General features: G+C 50.9%; 7 protein-coding genes across 7 annotated transcripts; 4 read left to right on the top strand and 3 right to left on the bottom strand.

Moving 5' to 3' along the window:
• Nucleotides 1-38: 38 nt before the first annotated feature.
• On the bottom strand, nucleotides 39-1,725 carry EURHEDRAFT_406625 (putative vitamin H transporter; the record flags this gene model as incomplete). The annotated part of the gene is given in 6 exon segments (XM_040780473.1): nucleotides 39-191; nucleotides 248-658; nucleotides 713-1,125; nucleotides 1,145-1,317; nucleotides 1,368-1,484; nucleotides 1,544-1,725. 6 exon segments carry the CDS (start codon nucleotides 1,723-1,725, stop codon nucleotides 39-41), a joined length of 1,449 nt encoding a protein of 482 aa, XP_040634500.1.
• An 889-nt stretch (nucleotides 1,726-2,614) lies between these two features.
• On the top strand, nucleotides 2,615-3,616 carry EURHEDRAFT_466320 (NAD(P)-binding protein; the record flags this gene model as incomplete). Its single annotated transcript, XM_040785083.1, has 4 exons — nucleotides 2,615-3,031; nucleotides 3,081-3,191; nucleotides 3,242-3,281; nucleotides 3,348-3,616. 4 exons carry the CDS (start codon nucleotides 2,615-2,617, stop codon nucleotides 3,614-3,616), a joined length of 837 nt encoding a protein of 278 aa, XP_040634499.1.
• Nucleotides 3,617-3,941: 325 nt separating this feature from the next.
• On the bottom strand, nucleotides 3,942-4,302 carry EURHEDRAFT_381680 (uncharacterized protein; the record flags this gene model as incomplete). The annotated part of the gene is made up of 3 exons (XM_040779438.1): nucleotides 3,942-3,972; nucleotides 4,031-4,136; nucleotides 4,188-4,302. 3 exons carry the CDS (start codon nucleotides 4,300-4,302, stop codon nucleotides 3,942-3,944), a joined length of 252 nt encoding a protein of 83 aa, XP_040634498.1.
• Nucleotides 4,303-5,232: 930 nt separating this feature from the next.
• EURHEDRAFT_548861 (putative MFS transporter) lies at nucleotides 5,233-7,271 on the top strand (the record flags this gene model as incomplete). Its single annotated transcript, XM_040787493.1, has 6 exons — nucleotides 5,233-5,434; nucleotides 5,466-5,772; nucleotides 5,820-5,844; nucleotides 5,895-6,067; nucleotides 6,118-6,561; nucleotides 6,628-7,271. The coding sequence occupies 6 exons, from the start codon at nucleotides 5,233-5,235 to the stop codon at nucleotides 6,965-6,967; spliced, it is 1,491 nt and encodes a 496-aa protein (XP_040634497.1). The 3' UTR covers nucleotides 6,968-7,271.
• On the top strand, nucleotides 7,180-9,146 carry EURHEDRAFT_406621 (lysophospholipase family protein; the record flags this gene model as incomplete). The annotated part of the gene is made up of 2 exons (XM_040780472.1): nucleotides 7,180-7,231; nucleotides 7,282-9,146. 2 exons carry the CDS (start codon nucleotides 7,180-7,182, stop codon nucleotides 9,144-9,146), a joined length of 1,917 nt encoding a protein of 638 aa, XP_040634496.1.
• Nucleotides 9,147-10,525: 1,379 nt separating this feature from the next.
• Nucleotides 10,526-12,542, top strand: EURHEDRAFT_466336 (GMC family oxidoreductase; the record flags this gene model as incomplete). The annotated part of the gene is made up of 5 exons (XM_040785086.1): nucleotides 10,526-10,875; nucleotides 10,928-10,957; nucleotides 11,007-11,883; nucleotides 11,937-12,438; nucleotides 12,490-12,542. The coding sequence occupies 5 exons, from the start codon at nucleotides 10,526-10,528 to the stop codon at nucleotides 12,540-12,542; spliced, it is 1,812 nt and encodes a 603-aa protein (XP_040634495.1).
• Nucleotides 12,543-12,973: 431 nt separating this feature from the next.
• EURHEDRAFT_518906 (type I polyketide synthase) lies at nucleotides 12,974-20,935 on the bottom strand (the record flags this gene model as incomplete). The annotated part of the gene is made up of 6 exons (XM_040786730.1): nucleotides 12,974-13,864; nucleotides 13,952-14,245; nucleotides 14,305-18,968; nucleotides 19,017-19,557; nucleotides 19,613-20,138; nucleotides 20,208-20,935. The coding sequence occupies 6 exons, from the start codon at nucleotides 20,933-20,935 to the stop codon at nucleotides 12,974-12,976; spliced, it is 7,644 nt and encodes a 2,547-aa protein (XP_040634494.1).
• Between the last annotated feature and the right edge of the window lie 721 nt (nucleotides 20,936-21,656).

Below are 21,656 nucleotides of genomic sequence, written 5' to 3'. Positions count from 1 at the left end.
AATTTATCATTATCATTTCTCATTATCAGTATATATTTTCATTCCTCTTGTTGTTCATTTTCTGTGTGCTTTGCACGGTGGCGGAACCAGAAGTGCAACGCCAGGTATACTACAACACCCAAGGCTAACATTGCTGATATGACGGAAAATCCCATGGTGTACTTTGGACTGTCGGATTCCGGAAACAGGTACTATAATGCGGTTAGTAAGAAAAGGAAGGTTGTTTGTTGCAAGCCACAATACTGACCGAGCCATAGATCTGCGCTAGGTTTCCTAGAGCATTCACCAACGCGAGACTTATACCCCTTGTCTGTGGATGCATGCTCGAAAATGCTGACGAGGCATAGGCAAGACTCATTCCATTAGTCGTCCACAGACCAGAAGCCATGAGCACGAGAAGCGCATATCGAGCGGTGTAATCATACACTGCACACACCGCGATTGAACATATAAGCGAGAACGTCAACCAGCAAGAGATTATGAGGCCTCGCCATGACGGGATTTTATCACTGAAATAGGATGTGATCAATGTGCAGAAAAATGCAACGCCATAAATAGGGATGGTCAGGAAGTTTGTCCTCTCGGTGGAGGAATCTCCGAAGAGACCTTCGATCAAAGTGGGATAAAAGTACGAGAGCGTACTAGAGCCAACGATGACCTGCTAATTGTCAGCTTTGTCACCCTATACAGAAACAATGGAATGGGAACGTACCATGTACCCTACGACAAACATCCAGGTTCGCCAATCCTTAACCGAATCAATCATAGCTTGCTGGGGCGACAGTTGCTCACTGTCTTGGGTCATCGCAGTGACATCGTCTGCTAATCTGGCAACGGCAATGCTTCGCTGTCGCTCTGAGAACCTCTTGGACGTGGCAGGGAAGTCTGGGAGGACAAAGGCTGCAATCAAGGCAACCCCAACCGTTGCAGCTCCTTCCACGATAAAGAGCCAACGCCAGCCTCTGATTCCGTGCGCTCCTTCCAGCCCTTTGACGATTACAGCTGCAAGCAGGCCTCCAAAGGCACCGGATAGGATAGCAGCGGAGATATAAACACCAAATCGCTTGGCCTGTTCCGTCCGCCTATACCAGGATGCAATCACCATGAGAACGCCTGGTGCAAATCCTGCCTCGACACAACCTACGGCCATTAGATAAGTATTCGGAGATGAGGTTCCTCGAGTACTTGCCTATGATTGCGCGCAAAGCCACGAGTTGTTTGAAGTCCTTGACGGCGCCCATGACACAGGTCAATGCGCCCCATAGCGCCATAATCCCTGACAGGAACAGGGATGGTCTTACTCGACTGAGGAGCATACTATACCCAGCATGTTAGCACTGTAGCCTGAGGGAGTCATGGATACACACTTGCTGGGCACTTCAAAGACAACATAGCCAATGAAGAACACAACTAAGGCAATAGAGTATTGGTCCGATGTCAGGTCCAAATCAGTCTCCATGCCCGAAATCTTTGCGTTTCCGATACTATGTGCGATCCTGTGTCAGTCCCGCTGTCACGACTCAGTCCACCAGAATTTACATACTTTGTTCGGTCCATGTACGACAGCAAGTACATAATCCAGACCATAGGCAGGAGGACCAAATCAATTTTCCTCACTAGAGTTTTCTCCTCTTCCGGGGACCAAAACGGAGCCTCTGGGCCTGCATTTTCGATCTCCTTGGAAGTTATATCCCCTTTCTCTTCGATCTCGAGACTACCCGCCATCTTGTAACCAACGTCGGATGAATTGCTGAATAGCAGTCTTTATAGCAGCTGTAACAATATCGCAGGGTCTGGTAGCATGGGAGCCATGTCTGGTAGGCATCGCCGGATATTTATCTGTTTCCTTGCATACGGAATGTGTCCAGGATCTCGAGTAACATCGCCGGAAATCATCGTCATTGATAGGAAGATGCCGCCATGGATAAGCATAAGTGTCCAAAGATGGCATAAATGCAGACAGGGATACACTTGATTTCTTAATCTGGTTGGTTTTCTGGATGACAATACTGCCATCTGCACCCCGCGCTGTCATGCTCCATTGGGCTGATGGTGTCCACCTCCACAAAGCACCCCGCAAAGTTTATCCGGCTCTCTTTGAGACCATTTTCAACTGCCTTTGGAGCAGGGGGTCTGACAAGCTTGACGGCAGCGTGCACTTTGCGGGGGACCGAGGATGCCTCGAGTCGAGGCAGACCGGCTTGCTCGGATCCGTGCCGACTGGGAAAGCCAAGCTATCCGGAGTAATATGATGGACCTATTCGTTGAATAAAACCCCCACAGTCATCACGGCTGTGACTATATCTCATTGACGTCGAAAAGATTACAATGAAGAAAAAAAACCTCCCATTCGCCGTCTTTCACGAACTTTCAGGATTACCGCGATACGAACCGAGCGTGGATGGCCTCGAGCCGAAGATCTGGGGCGTCGGGGCATAGCCGATGTTCTAGTTTGGAGAGTGACCAAGCAGACTTCATCCCTGCGGGTCGTGTACATGTGGGGTTAAACAGGAGGAGTATTAAAGAGCCCCGTCTCTTATATGTGAAGAACATCTGCTCTCTTACGTCTCTCAATTGATATCTTTCGAAACAGTTATACTTGTACTTGATCAAAATGACTGCGACCGAGAATGGAACCAACTCTGGGACGCAGTCCTATGTTAACACCATGCCCAGCTCGGATTTCACCTGGCAAATCACGCTGGCGGAGAAAGTGATCGCAATCACCGGTGCAAATCGGGGAATTGGTCTCGGAATCGCAGAGGTCTGCTTTGCCAATTCGGCCAAGGCTGTTTACTCGCTGGATCTCATGGAGCCGGGTGAGGACTTTGCGGGATTGCAGAAGAAATACCCGAATTTTCGGTATATTCAAACGGACGTGACTTCGGAGGAGAGCATCCAGAATGCCGTTGATCAGATCGTAGAGGAAAATGGACGGGTCGATGGGTTAGTTGCCAACGCTGGCATGACCAAACATCAACCGGCACTCCAATTCGACCGTCCGGAATTGGAGAAGCTGTTCAATCTCAACGTGAGTACTCTCCGAGAGGTTCCTTTGTCGATTAGGCTGACTGTCGCAGGTCTTCGGAGCATACTTTTGTGCTCAGATATTCGCACGGAAATTTATGGAGCTGGGCATTAAGGGATCCATTGTTATGACTGCAAGTATGACTTCGTATCGGCCGAATCGGGTTAGCATTGAGTCCATCATCAACAAAGTCAATCATTAATCCTATCTTAGGCTGCTCCCTCTGCACCATACGGCGCCACGAAAGCGGCCGGTAAGTTCATAATCCCGTATCATCCTTGTTACGTTGGTCCAGCTAACCGTCGGTGCCTGTCTCCAGTCCGGAATATGTGCCACACGTTAGCCATGGAATGGAGCAAACACGGCATTCGTGTCAACAGTATCTCGCCGGGATTCGTCAGAACAGCCATGACCTACTACGTCGAACACGCGCCTGACTGGGACCTCAAGATGCAATACTACGGTGGGATGCCGCGTCTGGCTGACCCTCGCGAGCTGGGAGGGGCCTATGTGTACCTGTTGAGTGATGGAAGCTCGTATACTACGGGAATTGACATTCCAATCGCTGGTATTGTTGGAGCTTGGTAGGGATGGGCGTAACATGGCAGTTACCGGTTTTACATGGATGGCGGGATGCATCATCTCTTTTTGCATTTGACATGTATATTGCATATTTCATTAAATATATCTACTGTTGGGTAATGGATTAAACATACCCGTCAATACTCGACGGACATTCTTTTAAGGCTACGGAAAACATGGCTATATCTGATTCGAAAACGTTCATCCATTCATTATATTCATCATAAACCGTGTCGGTACTGTCTGACACAACTAATCCATGATATAATCCACGTACCCTTCCCGTATCCTTCCCAAACGCCATTATGGTACAACGAGCCCGAGGTCTGATCTAGTTAGAGATCTTATCCGGAACGTGCTTGCTATTGGCGGTGTATTAGAAAGCGCAATCATAAGTCTTCAACAGCATGAACCACTTACCCAGTCCTGCTCTCGAACTGCTGACGACCGGCGTCGGTGATCTTTTCGTTGGTGCCACGCAACTTGGACGGGTCGGCGCCATACTTCTTCTCAACCGAGTCGAGGCCTGTGTTCATTAGCAAGGGAATACTCGTAGGCTTGTGTGGGTAGAACACACCCTTGTCGACGTAGTCTTCCTGGTTGTTGGAGGAGCCGCCGCCGCTGCTGCCGCCCTGCTGGTGGCTCTGGCCCTTGCCGCCGAGCTTGGATGCGAGACCGGAAAGCTTGTCCATGGTTTTGTGTTTGTAGTGGTGGTGTGCTGTGGATATAGGGTATCACTGCAGAAAGTAGGGAATTGGGTGTGTCGAAGAAGGGAAGTAACAGGTCCGGACGAGGCCTTTATATAGCCTTGGAACACCCCTTCCCTCCCTCCGGCATCGTACCAGAGAATCAAATCCCTAAGCCTTATGGGAGATTGCACTCCACCTGGATCCAGGAATGTCCAGGTGTGATTCGCGTGTGGAAATCGCCACAACCGGATCTCATCGTCATATCAACTCTATCCGGCTGAGAACGGATTATCAGTGATATCAGATGCTATGAATAGCACGCCCTGTACGGGGTACAAGAGTAGTCATTGGAATGATAGACATCTGAAGCGTTCAGCCTTGTTTGTACCCTTGTACGTACAAAATAGTGGTAGCGGAGTAGGGTACCCCTCGGTGGATGACGTCAGGTAGCTGAGTACACGGCCACTTGTGGCTGATGACGTCGTTTTATGTGGCGGTGCGGATTGCCTACTTGAAACAGTCAAGCAGTCTTCCTTGTCTTGGGTTGCCGAGGACAATGAGTTGCCGGGTATACGAACATAGCGCCCATGGTCAACATTGCGACTATTTCATGTCCTGAACATTTTTCTCCCTTACCTGATCTCCCTGGCAGCATGGAAGAGCATTTCCGAGGCTAGTCAATGCCACCATAGACATCTCCCTCCGGCCAGACCCAGAAGGAAATCTCGCGATCAACTCAACTCGGTAAATAATGCACCGAGTGTTCACCCCTCACGCTTCCCCAGATTCTATCAAGCCGGGGTTGATTCCCCTCATTCGGAAATGCCCCGAATACGAGCTTGCAGAGTTGATCGACGAGGTTGCTATATAAGGCTGAGAATGGCAGTTCTGGGGAATGATGGGACGGGGTGATTATCGACGAGCACCAGCATCATGGACAAGGCAGCCGAAGAGTTCGTGGAGTACCGCGAGACTAAAGATGTCCAGACAGAGCAAGATGCTTTGTATCAAGTCTATGGCGCCAAGGGGCCGGAATGGCATCAGCGAATGAACCGGAAAGTGTTGCGCAAAGTCGACTGGCATCTGCTGCCGTTTCTGGTGTTGATGTATCTGTTGAACTTTTTGGATCGGAAGTGTGCAACAAGGTTTCTCATCGGGACATGCAGTGACTGACATGGATAGTAACTTGTCGCAAGCACGTCTCGGTACTCTCGAGAAGGACCTGAACATGAAGGGGACCGACTATAATCTAGCGACAAGCATCCTCTTCGTCGGATATCTTCTCATGCAGCTGCCGTCGAATCTGCTTCTGACAAAGATCCGACCATCGCTATTCCTGGGCATCGCCATGGCCATTTGGGGTGCCATCTCAGCTTGTCAAGCGGCAGTAACCTCATTCACTGGATTGGTGGTGTCTCGGTTCTTTCTGGGATTTGTCGAGGCACCATTCTTCCCCGGAGCGGTGATGTTGATGTAAGTGGTCGTTAATGGATCACAACTCGCAAAGACTGACTGAGCAGGTCGAGTTGGTATACCCGACAAGAGGTTTGTCCCGCCAAACATACTATGGAAGCGAACGTGGTTAACTTGGACAGTTGGGCCATCGGATCGCCTGGTTTTATGCTGGCAGCTCCCTCGCCAACGCATTCGGAGGGCTAATCGGCGCGGGCGTGTTAGGAAACCTGGATGGAGCGCATGGGATCTCCGGGTGGCGATGGCTGTTTATCATAGAAGGCTGCATCACAGTCGGAATATCCCTGCTATCTTCGTAAGTGATCGTCCCTGGTCAGGTTGTTAGTGTCCATCCTTACATTGCAGAATCTTCCTTCCCAATTATCCCGGGACCACCTCATGGCTGGACGAAGAGGAACAAGCATACGCTCAATGGCGACTGATTCATGACGCCGGTGAGGCTGATGACACGGAGACTGGGAATATATCAGAAGCGCTTCGATTAGTGCTTACGGACCCACGTATCTATCTATTCACCCTGTTGCAGCACACGTCGCTGTTGTCGCAGAATTTTCAGTACTTCTTCCCGACTATTGTGCAAACATTGGGCTATGGTAATATCGAGACCCTGCTCATCACGGCCCCCGTGTGGATTGCAACCTTCCTAGTCTCCTTGGTTGTGACATGGACGTCTGGGAAGACCAATGACCGCAGTATCCACATTATTTCGTTGATGTTGGTGAGCGTGGCAGGGGCCATAATCTGCACGACCACCACCAGCCTTGGGGCCCGATTCTTCGCCATGTTCTTGTAAGTGATATGTTTAGACAAAGCGTACACCGTGTTTCCATGGCTGATGTCATTCCTACCCGACAGAATGCCCATGGGGGCTGTTTCAGCGTACCAAATCATTATCGCTTGGGTCGCCAATTCGTTCCCTCGGCCCCTAGTCAAACGGTCCGCAGCCATCGCCATAGCCAACATGCTAGGTAACACAGCCTCCATCTATGGAAGCTACATGTGGCCGTCATCCTCGGGACCGCGGTATATTCCGGGGGGGAGTGCTACCGCAGGTGTGGCTTTGCTGGTGGCCATGTTGGCAATGGTGATTCGGATGGTGCATGCCAGAATGAACCGACAACTGCAGGAGCAGGAGGAATCCACTGAGAGCGGAGAATCTTCGCAGCATCCGGTCGGATTTCGGTACATTCTCTAAGACGCTAGACAGCGTGCAGGAATTGGACTGCCTGCGGAATTCGACAAAAAAAATGGAGAACAAAACGGTGTTGCCTGGCAGGGGAAATTTGTCGGATATGGCCGGATCAGCCTTAAGGCTGAGTGCATGTCAAAACGAATACGAGACTGTTTATATAAAGGTCCAGGGTCTTTTGATCAAGAATACCATTCATCTCTATATTCCAACATATCATGAAATTCTCCGCCGTTTCCTGGGCCTGCTCATTTGCTGGCCTTGCTGTTGGTATGTACTAACACTCCGGAAGAATACACAGTTCAACTAACCCTGTACAGCGACTCCCACACCATCGGACGTAAATCTCGCCATTGCACTCTCCCGACGGGCTCTGCCGAATGCTCCCGATGGCTATACTCCTGCCAATGTCACCTGTCCGGCGAACCGTCCCAGTATTCGAGGCGCCGGATCGTTATCCTCCAATGAAACAGAATGGCTTCGGACACGTCGGGATGAGACCATCGAGCCGATGAAAGATTTCTTCGACCGTATCTCGATTCCGTCCTTCGATGCCGTATCGTATATCAAGGACCACGCCAGCAATGTGTCGGAGTTGCCGAATATCGCCATCGCCGTATCTGGAGGAGGATACCGTGCGTTGACTAATGGAGCAGGTGCCTTGAAGGCATTTGACAGTCGAACTGAGAATTCTACCAGCTCTGGGCACCTTGGAGGACTGCTGCAATCCTCCACATACGTATCGGGACTGAGTGGTGGAAGTTGGCTGCTGGGATCGGTCTATCTCAACAACTTCACCACCATCTCTGCGCTGCAAACTCATGACAAAGGGGACGTTTGGCAGTTCAGTCGGTCGATCCTCAAAGGACCAGACGATGGCGGCATCAAGATCCTTGACAGTGCTCAGTACTGGCGGGACCTCGTGCACATGGTGGACGGAAAGAAGGATGCTGGTTTCAACACATCGCTGACCGATTACTGGGGTCGTGCACTGTCCTACCAGTTCATCAACGACACTGATGGGGGTGCGGATTACACCTGGTCCTCGATAGCCCAGACGGACGACTTCAAAGCAGGCAAGATGCCCATGCCGCTTGTCGTAGCTGATGGCCGTGCACCTGGGGAGCTTGTGGTCGGAAGCAACTCGACCGTCTACGAGTTTAACCCTTGGGAGTTTGGCTCCTTCGATCCTACCATCTTTGGCTTTGCTCCACTGGAGTACCTCGGCTCACCATTCGAAAACGGGGAACTCCCTCAGGATGCATCGTGTGTTCGGGGGTTCGACAATGCAGGCTTCGTGATGGGCACGTCGTCAACCTTGTTCAATCAAGGCTTGCTCCGGTTGAACAAGGCAGACCTGCCAGATGTCATCAAATCAGTCGCCACTCACATTTTGGAAGACATCGGAGAAGCTAACGATGATATCGCCATCTACTCACCTAATCCATTCTACCGCTACCGCAACTCTACCGCCGCTTATTCCAGCGCTAATGACCTGGATGTGGTCGACGGTGGTGAAGACCAGCAGAACCTCCCCCTTCATCCATTGATTCAACCACAGCGAGAGGTTGACGTGATCTTTGCTGTTGACTCCTCGGCGGACACATCTTATAACTGGCCCGATGGACACTCGTTGGTGGCCACATACGAACGCAGTCTCAACTCGACGGGCATTGCCAACGGCACGGTCTTTCCAGCGGTCCCTGATCGCCACACCTTTATAAACCAAGGCTTGAACGAGCGTCCAACGTTCTTTGGTTGCGATGCGGCCAACCTTACCGGCCCGGCACCCCTGGTGGTGTATCTCCCCAACTCTCCTTACAGCGCATATTCCAACACGTCGACCTTCCAGCTCAAGTACTCGGATGAGGAGCGGGACTCGATCATCACGAATGGGTACGAAGTGGTCACCATGGGCAATGCCACCGAGGATAAAGACTGGCCGACGTGCGTTGGCTGCGCGATTCTTTCGCGTTCGCTGAACCGGACGGGAACGACGGTGCCGCAGGCATGTCAGACATGTTTCCAGAGATACTGTTGGAATGGAACCGTCGACAGTCGTGATCCTGGGGACTATGAACCATCGCTGTTGCTGTCGACGTCGACTTCGGGGTCTAGCAGGAAGTCGTTGAACCGCACGGCAGCTGTGATTGCATTGGCCGCGGTGTTCCTTGCAACAATATAAAGCACTTATTTAGGTTTTGAGTTCGGTGTAGGATGATATATTTGAGCGTTCTATGTATTTGCATTTTCAAAACGAGCTGGCTTCTTTTTTTCCTCTCTTTCTTCTCTGTAAATCCCTGGCAGCCATCTCGGCCCCCCGTAGTATGTCCTCTTGTCATTGCTTCCCATTCCTCTGGATATTCTGCGGGACCCGTGTCACATTCATCAAGCTATGCCATCAAGTTTATGGATAAAAGTTGGTTCCATTTTCTCCATACTTTTACTGGGCATATCTGACGCCAGTATGAGATCCCTCTCTTGTTTCCTCTTTAAACCTCCGACACGTTGCTGTCTCTTTTCCCAAGTGACCTGGAGCAGTCCTCGGCGGTTTCAAGAAACATGAGGAAAGTTTAATTCGAAATCGCCACGGCGTAGCTACTGGTCTGCAAAAATCCCTGTACGCTCGCTGCATGGACATGCTAGACGCAACGCCCGCTCATCGTATAAAGAATCTCTTAAGGTTCTCAATATCGCAGCTAGCGTAAAGGCCCAATCTGAATGACAAATGAGAGCCAGAAATTCAGTCCGCGAAACACTTTTGGACAAATGCATCGCCATCGCCGACGAGAGGGGAAAGGGGATCGATAGTATGATCGAGGAGCATTTAACGCTTTCGGATTATCACCAAGTGGTCCGGCTTTACCGCTTATGCCCTGTTATTCCATAGTTGTCTCCTTGGCTTGAAATCCACTCCGAACGTATGCATATAGGTCTTCATGTGAGATATTCTCAGTCGACATGTCTTGTAGAACAACTGCAAAAGCCTCGGTCTACAAAGGCACATTCTTTAATTCCGTTACCAGGGGATCTGCAGATCCACTACGTTCCTGAATCACGAATGATCTGTATTATCCACTGCCGACATTCCTTATTGGGCCTGCTTCGGGATCTGATATTCATGCAAATGCACTACCCGGCGCCATTCTTAGCTCTATAGGCCTGATTTGTCGGTAGTGGACAATGGAACAACCATACGAACTTTATTCTGTTGGGCATCCAATCGGCGATGGCAATAAATAGTGCCCCTAACTATTGTGACCCTGCTTTCGCATTTTTGAGATCGGCCACTATTGCCGAATACGGTCAATCTCACTGCTCCGTGCGAGCTATGGCTGCCAGAGATGTCACAAAGATGAAAATACAAGTATTTTGAACAAACACCCAAGTCTGGTGTCAAATATTAGGACATCCAGGCTAAACCGAGGGTCGGACTTCCGCGGCCGAAACTGGAGTCTTATAATATTCACCGGTCGCTGAGTCTACCGAAATATCCGGCCATTCGGGGCAATATTGGCAGAAAAGATGCGATACCAACACATCCTGGGCTGTGTGGCCTCCTCAATGGCCGTTGGTGCCGTCGCGGGGCCGGTTGACAGCCATCCTGACTCTATCCTCCAGTCCCGCGACTTGATCGGAGACCATGAATTCGACTATGTCGTGGTTGGTGGCGGAACAGCCGGAAATGTCATAGCTACTCGCCTAGCACAGCAGTCCTTTTCGGTAGCTCTGGTCGAGGCCGGTGGTCTGTATCAGTTGGAATCTTTCCAGGCCATTCCTGGTGCAGACGTTCTGGTTGTTGGATCGGATCCCGATTCAAAATCGTCCGTGGACTGGGGTTTTGTCGCAGAGAATCAACCCGGGGCCAACGGACGGGATATCCATTATGCTCGCGGGAAGTGCCTCGGGGGGTCGTAGGTCATGGCCCGAGATGTAAGAGAGAATAAGACAACTGACTTATTGCAGGTCCGCGCTGAACTTCATGATATACCAAAGGTCAGTTACTACAACATTCTTGGGAAGGAATACGACCTGACCTTGGCAGGCCCAGCATAGAGTCGATGCAGCAATGGGCAGAAGCCGTCAACGATACCAGTTACACCTTCGAAAATCTCCTTCCCTACTACAAAAAGAGCGTGGAATTCACTCCTCCAAATGAAAACACCCGCTTCAGCAATGCTACTACCGGCTTCGACCCCGCCGCGTTTAACGATCAAGGAGGCCCACTGCATGTGTCCTATTCTAACTACGCAATGCCATTTTCAACCTGGATGAAGCTGGGAATGGAGGCGATCGGGATCAAGGAGCAAAAGGATTTCAATCTCGGGACTATCATGGGCGCGCAATACTGTTCGTCGACCATCCGGCCCAGTGACGAGACCAGGAGCAGCTCCCAGTCCTCCTACCTAGCGAGCATCAAGCCTGCGAGCCGAAAGGTCTATAGCAATACCCTGGCAAAAAAGATTATTTTCGACGACGACAAGAAGGCTACCGGAGTGCAAGCTCAGGGAACCTTGGGAACTTTCAACCTCACGGCTAAGAAGGAGGTCATTGTCTCTGCAGGCGCCTTTCAGTCGCCTCAGCTGTTGATGGTGTCGGGGGTTGGTCCAGCAGAGACGCTCCATGAGCATAACATCGATCCGGTGGTCGAACTGTCTGGTGTTGGCCAGAACATGTGGGATCATCCATTCTTCGCGCCTAGCTACCGAGTGAACGTCCAAACACTCACCCAATCTGCTTCCAATCTCCTCTCCTTGCTCACGCAGTTCTTTGACAAGGCCATTCCACACACCGGACCTCTCACCAATCCTATTTCCGACTACCTGGCTTGGGAGAAAATCCCAGAGAGCCTGCGTTCCAAGTTCACCGATTCAGCTGAGAATGATCTAGAGCAATTTCCAAACGATTGGCCCGAAGCAGAGGTAATATTACATGGACCATACTTCCGAGGCATCAGCTAACTCAAATTGATCAGTATATTTCCGGCGCCGGATACATCGGAAATGTGTCCAACCTCCTATTAGATCAGCCAAAGGATGGTTATCAGTATGCCTCCATGCTCGGAGTGTTGGTCGCTCCGCTGTCTCGAGGAAATGTGACGCTCCAATCTGCGGACACATCAGACCTGCCCATCATCAACCCCAACTGGTTGGACAGCAAAACCGATCAAGAGATGGCAATCGCCATGTTCAAACGAATGCGCCAGGCTTTCGGAAGCGATGCCATGGCTCCTGTGGTAATTGGCGAGGAATACTACCCCGGGAAACAGGTGCAATCGGACGAGGAGATCCTCGAGTTCATCAAGAACAACATCATGACTCTATGGCATGCTGCGTGTACCTGTAAGATGGGCACGTCGGACAATCCCATGGCCGTTGTCGACCACGAAGCCAAGGTCTTTGGGGTTCAGGGACTGCGTGTGGTGGATGCAAGCGCATTCCCGTTCCTGCCTCCAGGTCACCCACAATCCACAGTGTGTAAGTAGCATCGATCTGGCGCTTAAATGACCGATACTGACTGCGTTTTAGACATGCTCGCAGAGAAGATCTCAGACCTGATTATCAACTCGGAAAAGCAATGAGGTGTTATCTGTTGGCAGACTTTTCATTGGGAGTGTATAATGGTATTTTTCCTTAATAGTACATAGGCGTAATCACTATATATTGGCGACTATGTCTTGAGCATTAAAATGAAACTTGGACTTGGGCACAGACCATGAATGAGAATATATATCTTGGGTAGTCACTTTGATCACATCCCCCAACTCCATTCCGTCCAACGGAATCAATTTTCGGCTTCTGCTACTTCTGTATGTTCAAGCGATGATAAAGCTGATTCAGAGTACTACCGTGGTCTAATCGTCCTCCCATGGACCAAAAACGCTCTACTGCTTGCTATGAAGGAACAATTGCCTCAAGTGGCTTTTTTCTTATTCTAATTAGGTACAATAGGTCGGCGGGGATTAAAGACAGGGAAATAAGGGATATATGATATAAAAGAAAGGAAGATTGATCAAGCAGTCATCGACATCTCAGAGTTCCACTCCGTGCGTGTATTCGGGGAGACAAGAGTGCTTTTGCCTAAAATGGTCCGAGCCAAGGCATGCACGGAATCACTCGTGAGAATCTCTAGAATCTGCAAGTTGGCTTCCAGCTCTCGTGTAATCCAATTACGGATCTCAATTGCTACCAGTGAGTCCAGGCCGTAGCCGGAAATGTGCGCTGACGGATCAACCTCATCCACCGGACGCATCAGGGTATTGGCGATCTTGTGCACCACAGCATCGACAACCAATGATTCGGCACTTGAATAGCTGGAAGCGTGTCGTACAGCGGATGCTGGTGACACTTTGGTATCAAGCTGCTGGATCTGGGTCGAATCAAGCTCCGACAGAATGGACGAGCGAAGCAAATGCGATAGCTTCGGATCTTGCGCCCAGAATGGTAGCTCCTTGACAGGTGTGGTTTTGACGCCATTCAGACCGAGCAGGCAATGATTGTTGGCGGAGTGTTCCATCTCGTTCCGCATTGCCGCTGCAAGAACTGCGCGAATATCTGAAGCATCGATAGAAACACCTCCAAGCTGGTGGCTGGCGTCCTCTTGTCGCTTCTGGTCCGCAGCCAGGTATCCAACATCTCGCACCATAGGCAGATCTATGGTCCGGCAGGGAACCCCAGCGAGCGAGGGATACTGGGCCATAGCGGCCATAAAGGTACCGCTGGAGGTGTATGCGGCTTGTCCCATCGTACCGACAACACTGGAGAGCGACGAAAGATTGATAAAGAAGTCCAACTTGAACTCTTTCTGACGTTGCAGGACCCGTTGAAGGTTCAGAATACCGTGCATTCGAGGCCGAATCACCGCATTGTAGTCCTCAAGACTCATCTTCTCAAATAGCATATCCTGTATCATGGTTAGAAGAACTGACAGGGCCTACAATCAAATGGCCAGAGATACACTTACCCGAAGGACCATGGCACCGTAAACAACCCCACGAGCCGGAGGCATTCGATTCAGTACTGGTACCAACGCTTGCGCTAAATCGGCCGAATCGCCAATGTCGCAGCGACACACTTCCACCCTTACGCCCTCTGCTTCGAGCGTTCGCAGTGCCTGTTGGGACTCCTCACTTGCTGCACCGCTCCGGGATATGAGAATCAGATGCCGTGCACCCTTTTCTGGCAGCCATCGGGCGATGTCGAGCCCAATTCCTCTTGTGCCACCGGTCACAATGTACGAAGCATCACGAGAGAGGATATCTTCCGGTCTACGTGTTGGGTGAACCTATAACCAAACACAGTTAGCAAACATAACGAGCGACAAGCAGCAAACGAATGTCTTACCTTAACCATTGCATCCTTCCCCATTTGAATAACGATCTTCCCCGTGGTGCGACCTCCCTGTAAAGCTCGGAATGCGGACTCGAGCTCAGCAATGGAGAAACTGGTTATCGACCATCGTGCCTGTGTTTCAGGCTTACCAAAGAAGCGGAATGATTCACCAAGCAACCGCTTCGACAACGCAGGACGTGTTCGGATGATCAGGGATAAATCTACCGAGGAGAAAGACACGTTTTTGTCAAAATGGACCATCTCCAATCGGGCATTCTGGATAATGTCACGTTTCCCTAACTCCACGAAGCGTCCAAATGGAGCCAAACATTCAAAAGTTGCCCGCAAAGCGTCGCCAGTCAGCGAGTTCAATGCCACGTCCACCCCCTGCCCACCCGTGGCTTTGTGGATGCCGGTTGCGAATGACGTGTCTCGACTAAAAAAGATTTGGTCTTCTCCGAGCTGGTAGGTATTCATTAGAAAACGCTTCTTGTGCTCGCTGCTGACTGTTGCGAAGACCTTGGCTCCGATTTCCTGGGCTATCATGATAGCGGCTTGTCCAACACCTCCCGCAGCGGCATGAATGAGAACAGACTCTCCCAGAGTAAGCCTGCCAATGTCGACAAGAGAATAATACGCAGTCGCAAACACCAACGGAGCGGATGCAGCAAGTTCAAGGTTCATTGTGTTCGGCACTCTCCACACGCTAGACGCTGGGCTTCGTACGTGACTCGCGAGCGACCCCGGAGCCGTCGAACATACGCGGTCACCCACACGGAAATCATCGACAGCAGCCCCAACAGCCGTGATAATACCGCTGCACTCTTGGCCAAGCTGTCCTCCTTGGATCTGCGACATAGCGACTAGGACATCGCGGAAGTTGAGGCCGACATATTGGACCTGAATCTCGACCAGGTCATCCGGTAGGGGCGAGCGAACGGCCTCATGGTCTGTGAAGAAGCAATCGGCCAGAACACCATCACCTGCAGGAACCATTTTCAAGGGCCTCGATGGCTGCCAGAGTGCCTGATTCTGGGGTGGCGCATGTTCCGTGTCCTGGAAAAGGTGTTCATTCAATTCCGGATCGTCCACGACCCGAGAAACGCAAACTCGTCCCTGCTGGACGACATAATCCATATCCCCGTGGCGAAGAACAGACGAGTTGCAGAAAACGTCGTTGAAAACATCCCGTATTCTGTCCGCGACTTGATTCTCTGGAAGACTACCCTTAACGCCGACATCCAGTGTAGCAAATGGCAGACTTGTCTCCGATCGCACCGTCCTAGCCAGTCCAACGGCCAAGTGCGCACCAAGTGACTCTGGTCCAGTGCTTCCCTTTTGGATAACCCACAGGACGCCATTGGAGCGAGCCAACATCTTCTGAAGCGCTTGGAAATGCTCCTTGGTCAGAGAAGATAACAGTGGAGTATCCGGATCATCAACAAAGATGCACAACTTGCCCGTCGGGTCTGTCGTTAAATCCCTCGTGTTCACGGCTCCCCCAGTGATATCCTTCAGCTTTTGCTGTAGCGCACGGCAGAGACTTGGAATCAGGAATCCTGCATTTATGATAATGGCATCGCTGGAAGACGGCCTGATTTGGGTATCTGTGGCGGTTGAGACCATGAGAGTGCATGCTCGTTGTGGTGCTCCGGGATAGTCGTCAATACCGACATCAATACCGGAGAAGGAATTACTCTTGAGCACGCGTTGCCACAGGCCTGGTTCCAACAGAGGCCCATTCTTGCGGTCCGGATCCTCACTCAACCACCAGCCTGGAAGGAGTGCGTATATGAAGTGACTGGACTTTAGCCGGGTTTCTTCAATTAGCAACAACTTACCGCCAGGCTTAAGCAAACGTCTGATATTTGCAACGGTGCGTCGGATAAGTGGAGTTGCATGTAACACATTGCACGCGATAACCACGTCGTATGAGTGCGGCTCGAAGCCCTGTGGGACAGGATCCGAAGAGACGTCTAGGGTCTGATACGACATCAGCGAGCCCCAGGCCTGGAACTTCTCCTTCGCCTTTTCGAAAAAGCCAGGAGAGATGTCGGTATAAGTGAAATGGCTGAATCGCGGCGTCGATGCGGCCTCCCCTCCCAGGGTCCGCAGAATGGGCAGTGTGGCACCCCCAGTTCCCGCACCAACTTCGAGGAATTTGAGATGTGGGTTCTGGTGGGCCATTGCATCGATACACTTTGTTGCTCGACCATAGTTCTGAAGCAGGTGGTCGTTATCTTCGTAATGTCGGCTGAGTAAATCGTCCTCCATCATGACGGCCAATGGGTCGAGATTTCCGCGAAGCACCTCAGGAAGGCGTTCCCCGAGCTTGCAGGTAAGTTCACCAACCGCATTCATAGTCCGAGCTTTCTGGATAAGTCTCTCCTGGCCTCCATGTTGTGCACATAGACTGGTGTCAAATGTGGTCGCATTGCACAGCTTCTGGGCCCAGCGGAACACGCGTTGGAGGTGCGGCTTGAATGAAACTATCTCATTCTTACTGATGCTTTTCACAGCACGTTGGAGATACACGTGTGAAACTTCATCCAGAAGACGAGTCCGTTGGGCACCAGGACCGTCACCCGAGTCAGGACCCTTAAGAAGGTCTAAGTCCGCCTCCGACAAAAAATCAAAACAGGGTTCAAAATGCTCTCTGTAACAGAGGGGTCTTGCTTCCAATACGCCGCCATCATCGTTAGGCAGAGGAATAGTGACACAACCGTCGATTTCAATGACGGAATTCGCCGGGTCTCCCGGACTGGTCGCAGAGATACGGTGACTGAGTGGGTGACGCGTGGATATAGCGTTGATCCGATTTCCATACAATTGCAATTTGCTGCCAGGTTGCAGGCCATGAGATGGAGAGATGGCAATGTGCTTTACGAACGATGGCAAATGGGTTGTTTTTGACCCAGGCTTGTAACATCCGAAAAGCACCCATATAAGCTGAATACACATGTCTAGAAGAGTGGGATGCAAAATGGAAGGTGTTTCATGCTCCTTGGGCATGCACAGCTTGGTTTCTGGGACGGCCAGTTTAGCCATTGCTTCGTGGCCATTGCTGACAGCGATATCAGTGAGTCCTCGAAACAACGGTCCGTAGAGCGCACCGCATTGAGCAACGTTGTGATAGAGCAAATCACTGTCCACAGCTGTTGTACATGCTGCTCGCATTGATGATGTCTGGTGAGCCACATCCAGCACCTTCGAGGACTGTTGCCGATGGCCATCGACCGGGTTAGGCTCTTTGTTCTCTAGTCCGATAATGAACCCATGGCAGTGCTCCTCCCATCCACGATTTTCCAACCAAGAAAAGATTCGAAATTCGTGCCACATTTTCGGGGAGTTCCCGGGCGTGCCCGTGCATGGCCTCATTGATAGCATTGTCTCAACAGACGAAGACTCGGGGACTGTCAACGCTCGACCGACGGATACCTCGCGCATCTCGATTCGGTCCAGGGCAACTTGATGGAGCGCAGCTTGTTGTGATACAGCTTCAATGGCCATCGCCAAAAAGCCTGCCATGGGGTACACACTATTGTTGTGGATCCGGTGTTGTCTTATCCAGGGCTGGGTGTCGGTAGATATAACGTTCCGCCAACGTGGTTCGAGATCGACATTTTCCATGATTAGAGAACCGAGAATATCATTCCGGGGGAATGGCCTCTGATAGATGTTGTCGGATAGGCGAGCTGGATGCCAGTAACTTTCCGAGTGATTCCACGGGTATGGTGATAGGTTGGTCAATACCGCTGGCTTTTTCTGCAAGTCGGGGAAGTTGATTCTTTCGAAGTCCAGCTGCAAGCCTCGCGTCCAGAGGCTTATCGCAAGTTGCTGCATTGCCTCAACTGCATCTACCTTCCGCTTCAAACTGGGAAAATAATCGACCTTTGCGTTGGAGAAATGGTGTTCAATGATCTGTTTTATCGGTGTTTGGAGCGAGCAATGAGGTCCAATTTCGATCACTGTACTAATGGGTCGTTCTGTCTCCCCGGCAGCGACCTTGTGCCCGAGGAGACTCCGAACACCCTTTACAAACTCGACACGCGAGACAAGATTGTCAACCCAGTAGGTAGCGTTCAGATCGCATGGGGGAACAGTACGACCGCGGACAGTTGAATGGAAAGGAACCGACGATCCCTGGGGCTCAATTTCTCCAATCAATTTGCAATATTGCTTTGCAACGCGCTGCATGTGATGTGAATGATATGCAACATCCACCTGCAGCTTCCGGGCGAAGATGCCCTCCTTGTCCAGTGCTGATTGAAGCTCAGATATGGCCCCGGCATCTCCGGATACAGTAACACTCGATTCACTGTTGATACAAGCCACTACAGCCCGATGACCATGGACCCTATCGATATATGGTTGAACGGCTGCACAGCTTGCTCCAACGGCCATCATCGATCCTTTCCCATTGCTTGTATCCTTTGTCAGTAGACCTGCTGCCGCACCGCGCGCGTAGGCAACCCGAACACATTCCTCTAGAGTGAGAATGCCGGCCGCATATGCTGCAGCAATCTCACCACTAGAATGGCCGGTCACGGCACTAGGGAAAACCCCCCAGGAGCGTAGCAAATCGGTCAAGGCTAGCTGAATAGCCGTGCATGCAGGCTGGCTTATATACGCCTTGGATATCGAACTTGACGTCGCATCACCGTATTCGATTATATCTATCACATGTCAGTAATTTGTTCCAAGCCAGGCAGGATCTAATTTACCAATGATCGAGAATCTTGCCCCAAGAGAGGATAGGCAGTTATCTACAGCCTTCATGGTCCGTTGAAAAACCGGGTACGCAGGAAGCAGCTCTCTTCCCATCGCAAACCACTGGGCTCCCTGCCCAGTGAAAATAAATCCGATAGTTGGCAAGCCTTGAGCACGTGAAGGCGTCGGCTCGGTAGACAGCTGCTGCCCTATTTCGATCGTGGAGCTTCCTGCAATGGCCAAGCGCCATGGGAAAACAGTACGCCGCTGCGCCAGTGTAAATGCGAGGTCATTGAACACGCTCTCTTGGAATACGGCCGGATTCTGTTCCAAATAAAAGCCCAGCTTCTTGACTTGCTGTTTTACCGCGTTCTCGTCGTGGCCTGAAAGCGTGATGATCTTTCGCTTGAGAGCTCCAGACTTCTCATTTATGCCACCGTCGTGCAGGGGCGAAAATTGCTCCAACACCACATGTGCGTTGGCTCCACCGAAACCGAAGTTGTTGATGCTAGCATATCTCTTCCCGCGAGGCCAGGGGACCAGTTTCTTGGGAATCTAAACGACATGTTAGAGACACTGTGCTTTGATTCATCGCGAGATATAACCTTGCCTTTATATTCCATTCATCAACCGGAATCTCGTCGTTAGCTTTTTGAAACCCACAGTTCGGAAGAACGAAACCCTTTTCCAGCATCATCGCTGTCTTGATAACCGAGATCACACCACTCGCTCCTTCAGTGTGACCGACGTTTGTTTTGACCGATCCCACAAACAGGGGTTCTTTCGACGTACGTCCCTTCCCAAACACAGCATGCAAAGCAGAAGCTTCTAATGGATCACCTGCCCGTGTGCCCGTTCCATGGGCTTCAACGTAGCCAGTATCAGACGGATCGATGTGCGCTTTTTTGTAGACTGAGCGGATGAGGGATTCCTGGGCAGCACTATTTGGTAGTGTGATACCCCTTGTGCGCCCATCTTGGTTTATCCCAGAGCCAGCAATGACTGCTCTCACAGAATCGCCAGCGGATAGAGCGGCGTTCAACGGCTTCAGGATGATACATCCAACACCTTCCCCTCGACCAAAACCGCTCGCCCTGTGGTCAAAGGCATAGGATCGCCCACTATCCGAAAACACGCTGCAAAATACAATCTCAGTCAGTCATTAAATTCGGCTAAAATGTGAGGAGTTGGGATTGTAATCGCACCCTGCAGAGGACATGGAAATAAACGCCTCGGGAGTTATATTGAGATGAGCACCGCCTACAATGGCAACAGAGCATTCCCCGGCTCTCAGGCTTTGACAGGCCAGGTGCACTGCCGTCAAGCTTGAAGAACAAGCCGTGTCAACTGTGAGACTGGGTCCGTTGAGGTCGAAATAATACGAAATGCGATTTGCCTGCAGCGACACTGCATTACCCGTCGCTTCATTCATGGGAATGGTCTCGGGATCCCTCATATTCCTCACTTCGTAGTCGGCAAATGATGCTCCGGCAAAGACCCCGACATTGCGGCCGGCCAGGGACTGCTTGGGAATGCCTGCATTCTCCAAAGCCTCATATGTACATTCGAGCAATAGCCGCTGTTGGGGGTCGAGAGAGCGCGCTTCTTGGAGGGTTATGTTGAAGAATGGCGCATCGAACAGTCCTAGATCCTCATCCAGGAAGTGGCCACCCTGTGGATTCAGCGTCCCGGGCCGCTGAGGATCTGGGTGGTGAAAACCTGCGTGGTTGAACCGAGAGCGAGGTACCTCTGACCACGCACTTCGTCCTCGCGAACAGATTTTCCAAAAGTCTTCTGGACTTGTTACCTGACCAGGGAGACGACATGCCATGCCAACAATGGCCATTCGTGTCGGCGTCTCATCCCGGTCCACGACTGGAGGGTGCCCGTTGGTAGCGATGCTCTCATCTTGACAAAGGGACTGGACACGCATGACGGCGAGCAAGTTAAAAATTGCAGGTTCCGGGAATTATGCTAAGTATGGCAAGAAGTCAACGGGCGAAGACGAGGGAAGATGGGTGAAGATTTAATGAAAAGGAATCCAACGCTCAGGTCGAAGAAAACACAAGGCCCCTCGCCTCGCCTCGACAGCCCAGAGGCCGGAACATGATATTATTCCTATTTCGAGTAGAGCTCCTTGCATTCAAATCTCTATTTCACCGTAGTTTGAGTATGCGCACCCCTTCATACCTTCTTGATGCTGTGGCGAACCGGCGATTTTGGAAATTCATGAATCTAATCTGGTTTCCCAGGCATGAATATGAAACTGCATATAAAAGATATTTTAGAAATTTGGCAGTCGATCTTGATCATCCATAGATATATGCATTCAACGCGGCGGGCAAAGTAGTCGGCCGGGCCTGGCGGTGGATTGCTCACAATCAACGCGTCCCTTGCATCTAACCTATTTAACCTTAATATAATGATTTAAACTTTCGACTAAGCTTGGATAGAAGCATGGGGTATACAAGGGTCATAGTCTAGTGTTTATTCATCGATGCAAGTTCAAGAGTCGTTATCTGTGGTAGGGCATCGGGCATACTTGAATGAGTCGACCACGCAGGAAACCCAAACTCGAGAGCGGTAAATTGACCTCAATAATATGCAAGCGTTTTGAAAAGCAGGTCCCAGAGATGTCTGCATCGTACCTGCCG

This window comes from Aspergillus ruber (assembly GCF_000600275.1).
Source record: "Aspergillus ruber CBS 135680 unplaced genomic scaffold scaffold00043, whole genome shotgun sequence".
NCBI classification, from domain to species: Eukaryota; Fungi; Ascomycota; class Eurotiomycetes; order Eurotiales; family Aspergillaceae; genus Aspergillus; species Aspergillus ruber.
The sequence above is the reverse complement of the archived record's forward strand: the minus strand, read 5'-3'. Positions and strand labels throughout refer to the sequence as shown.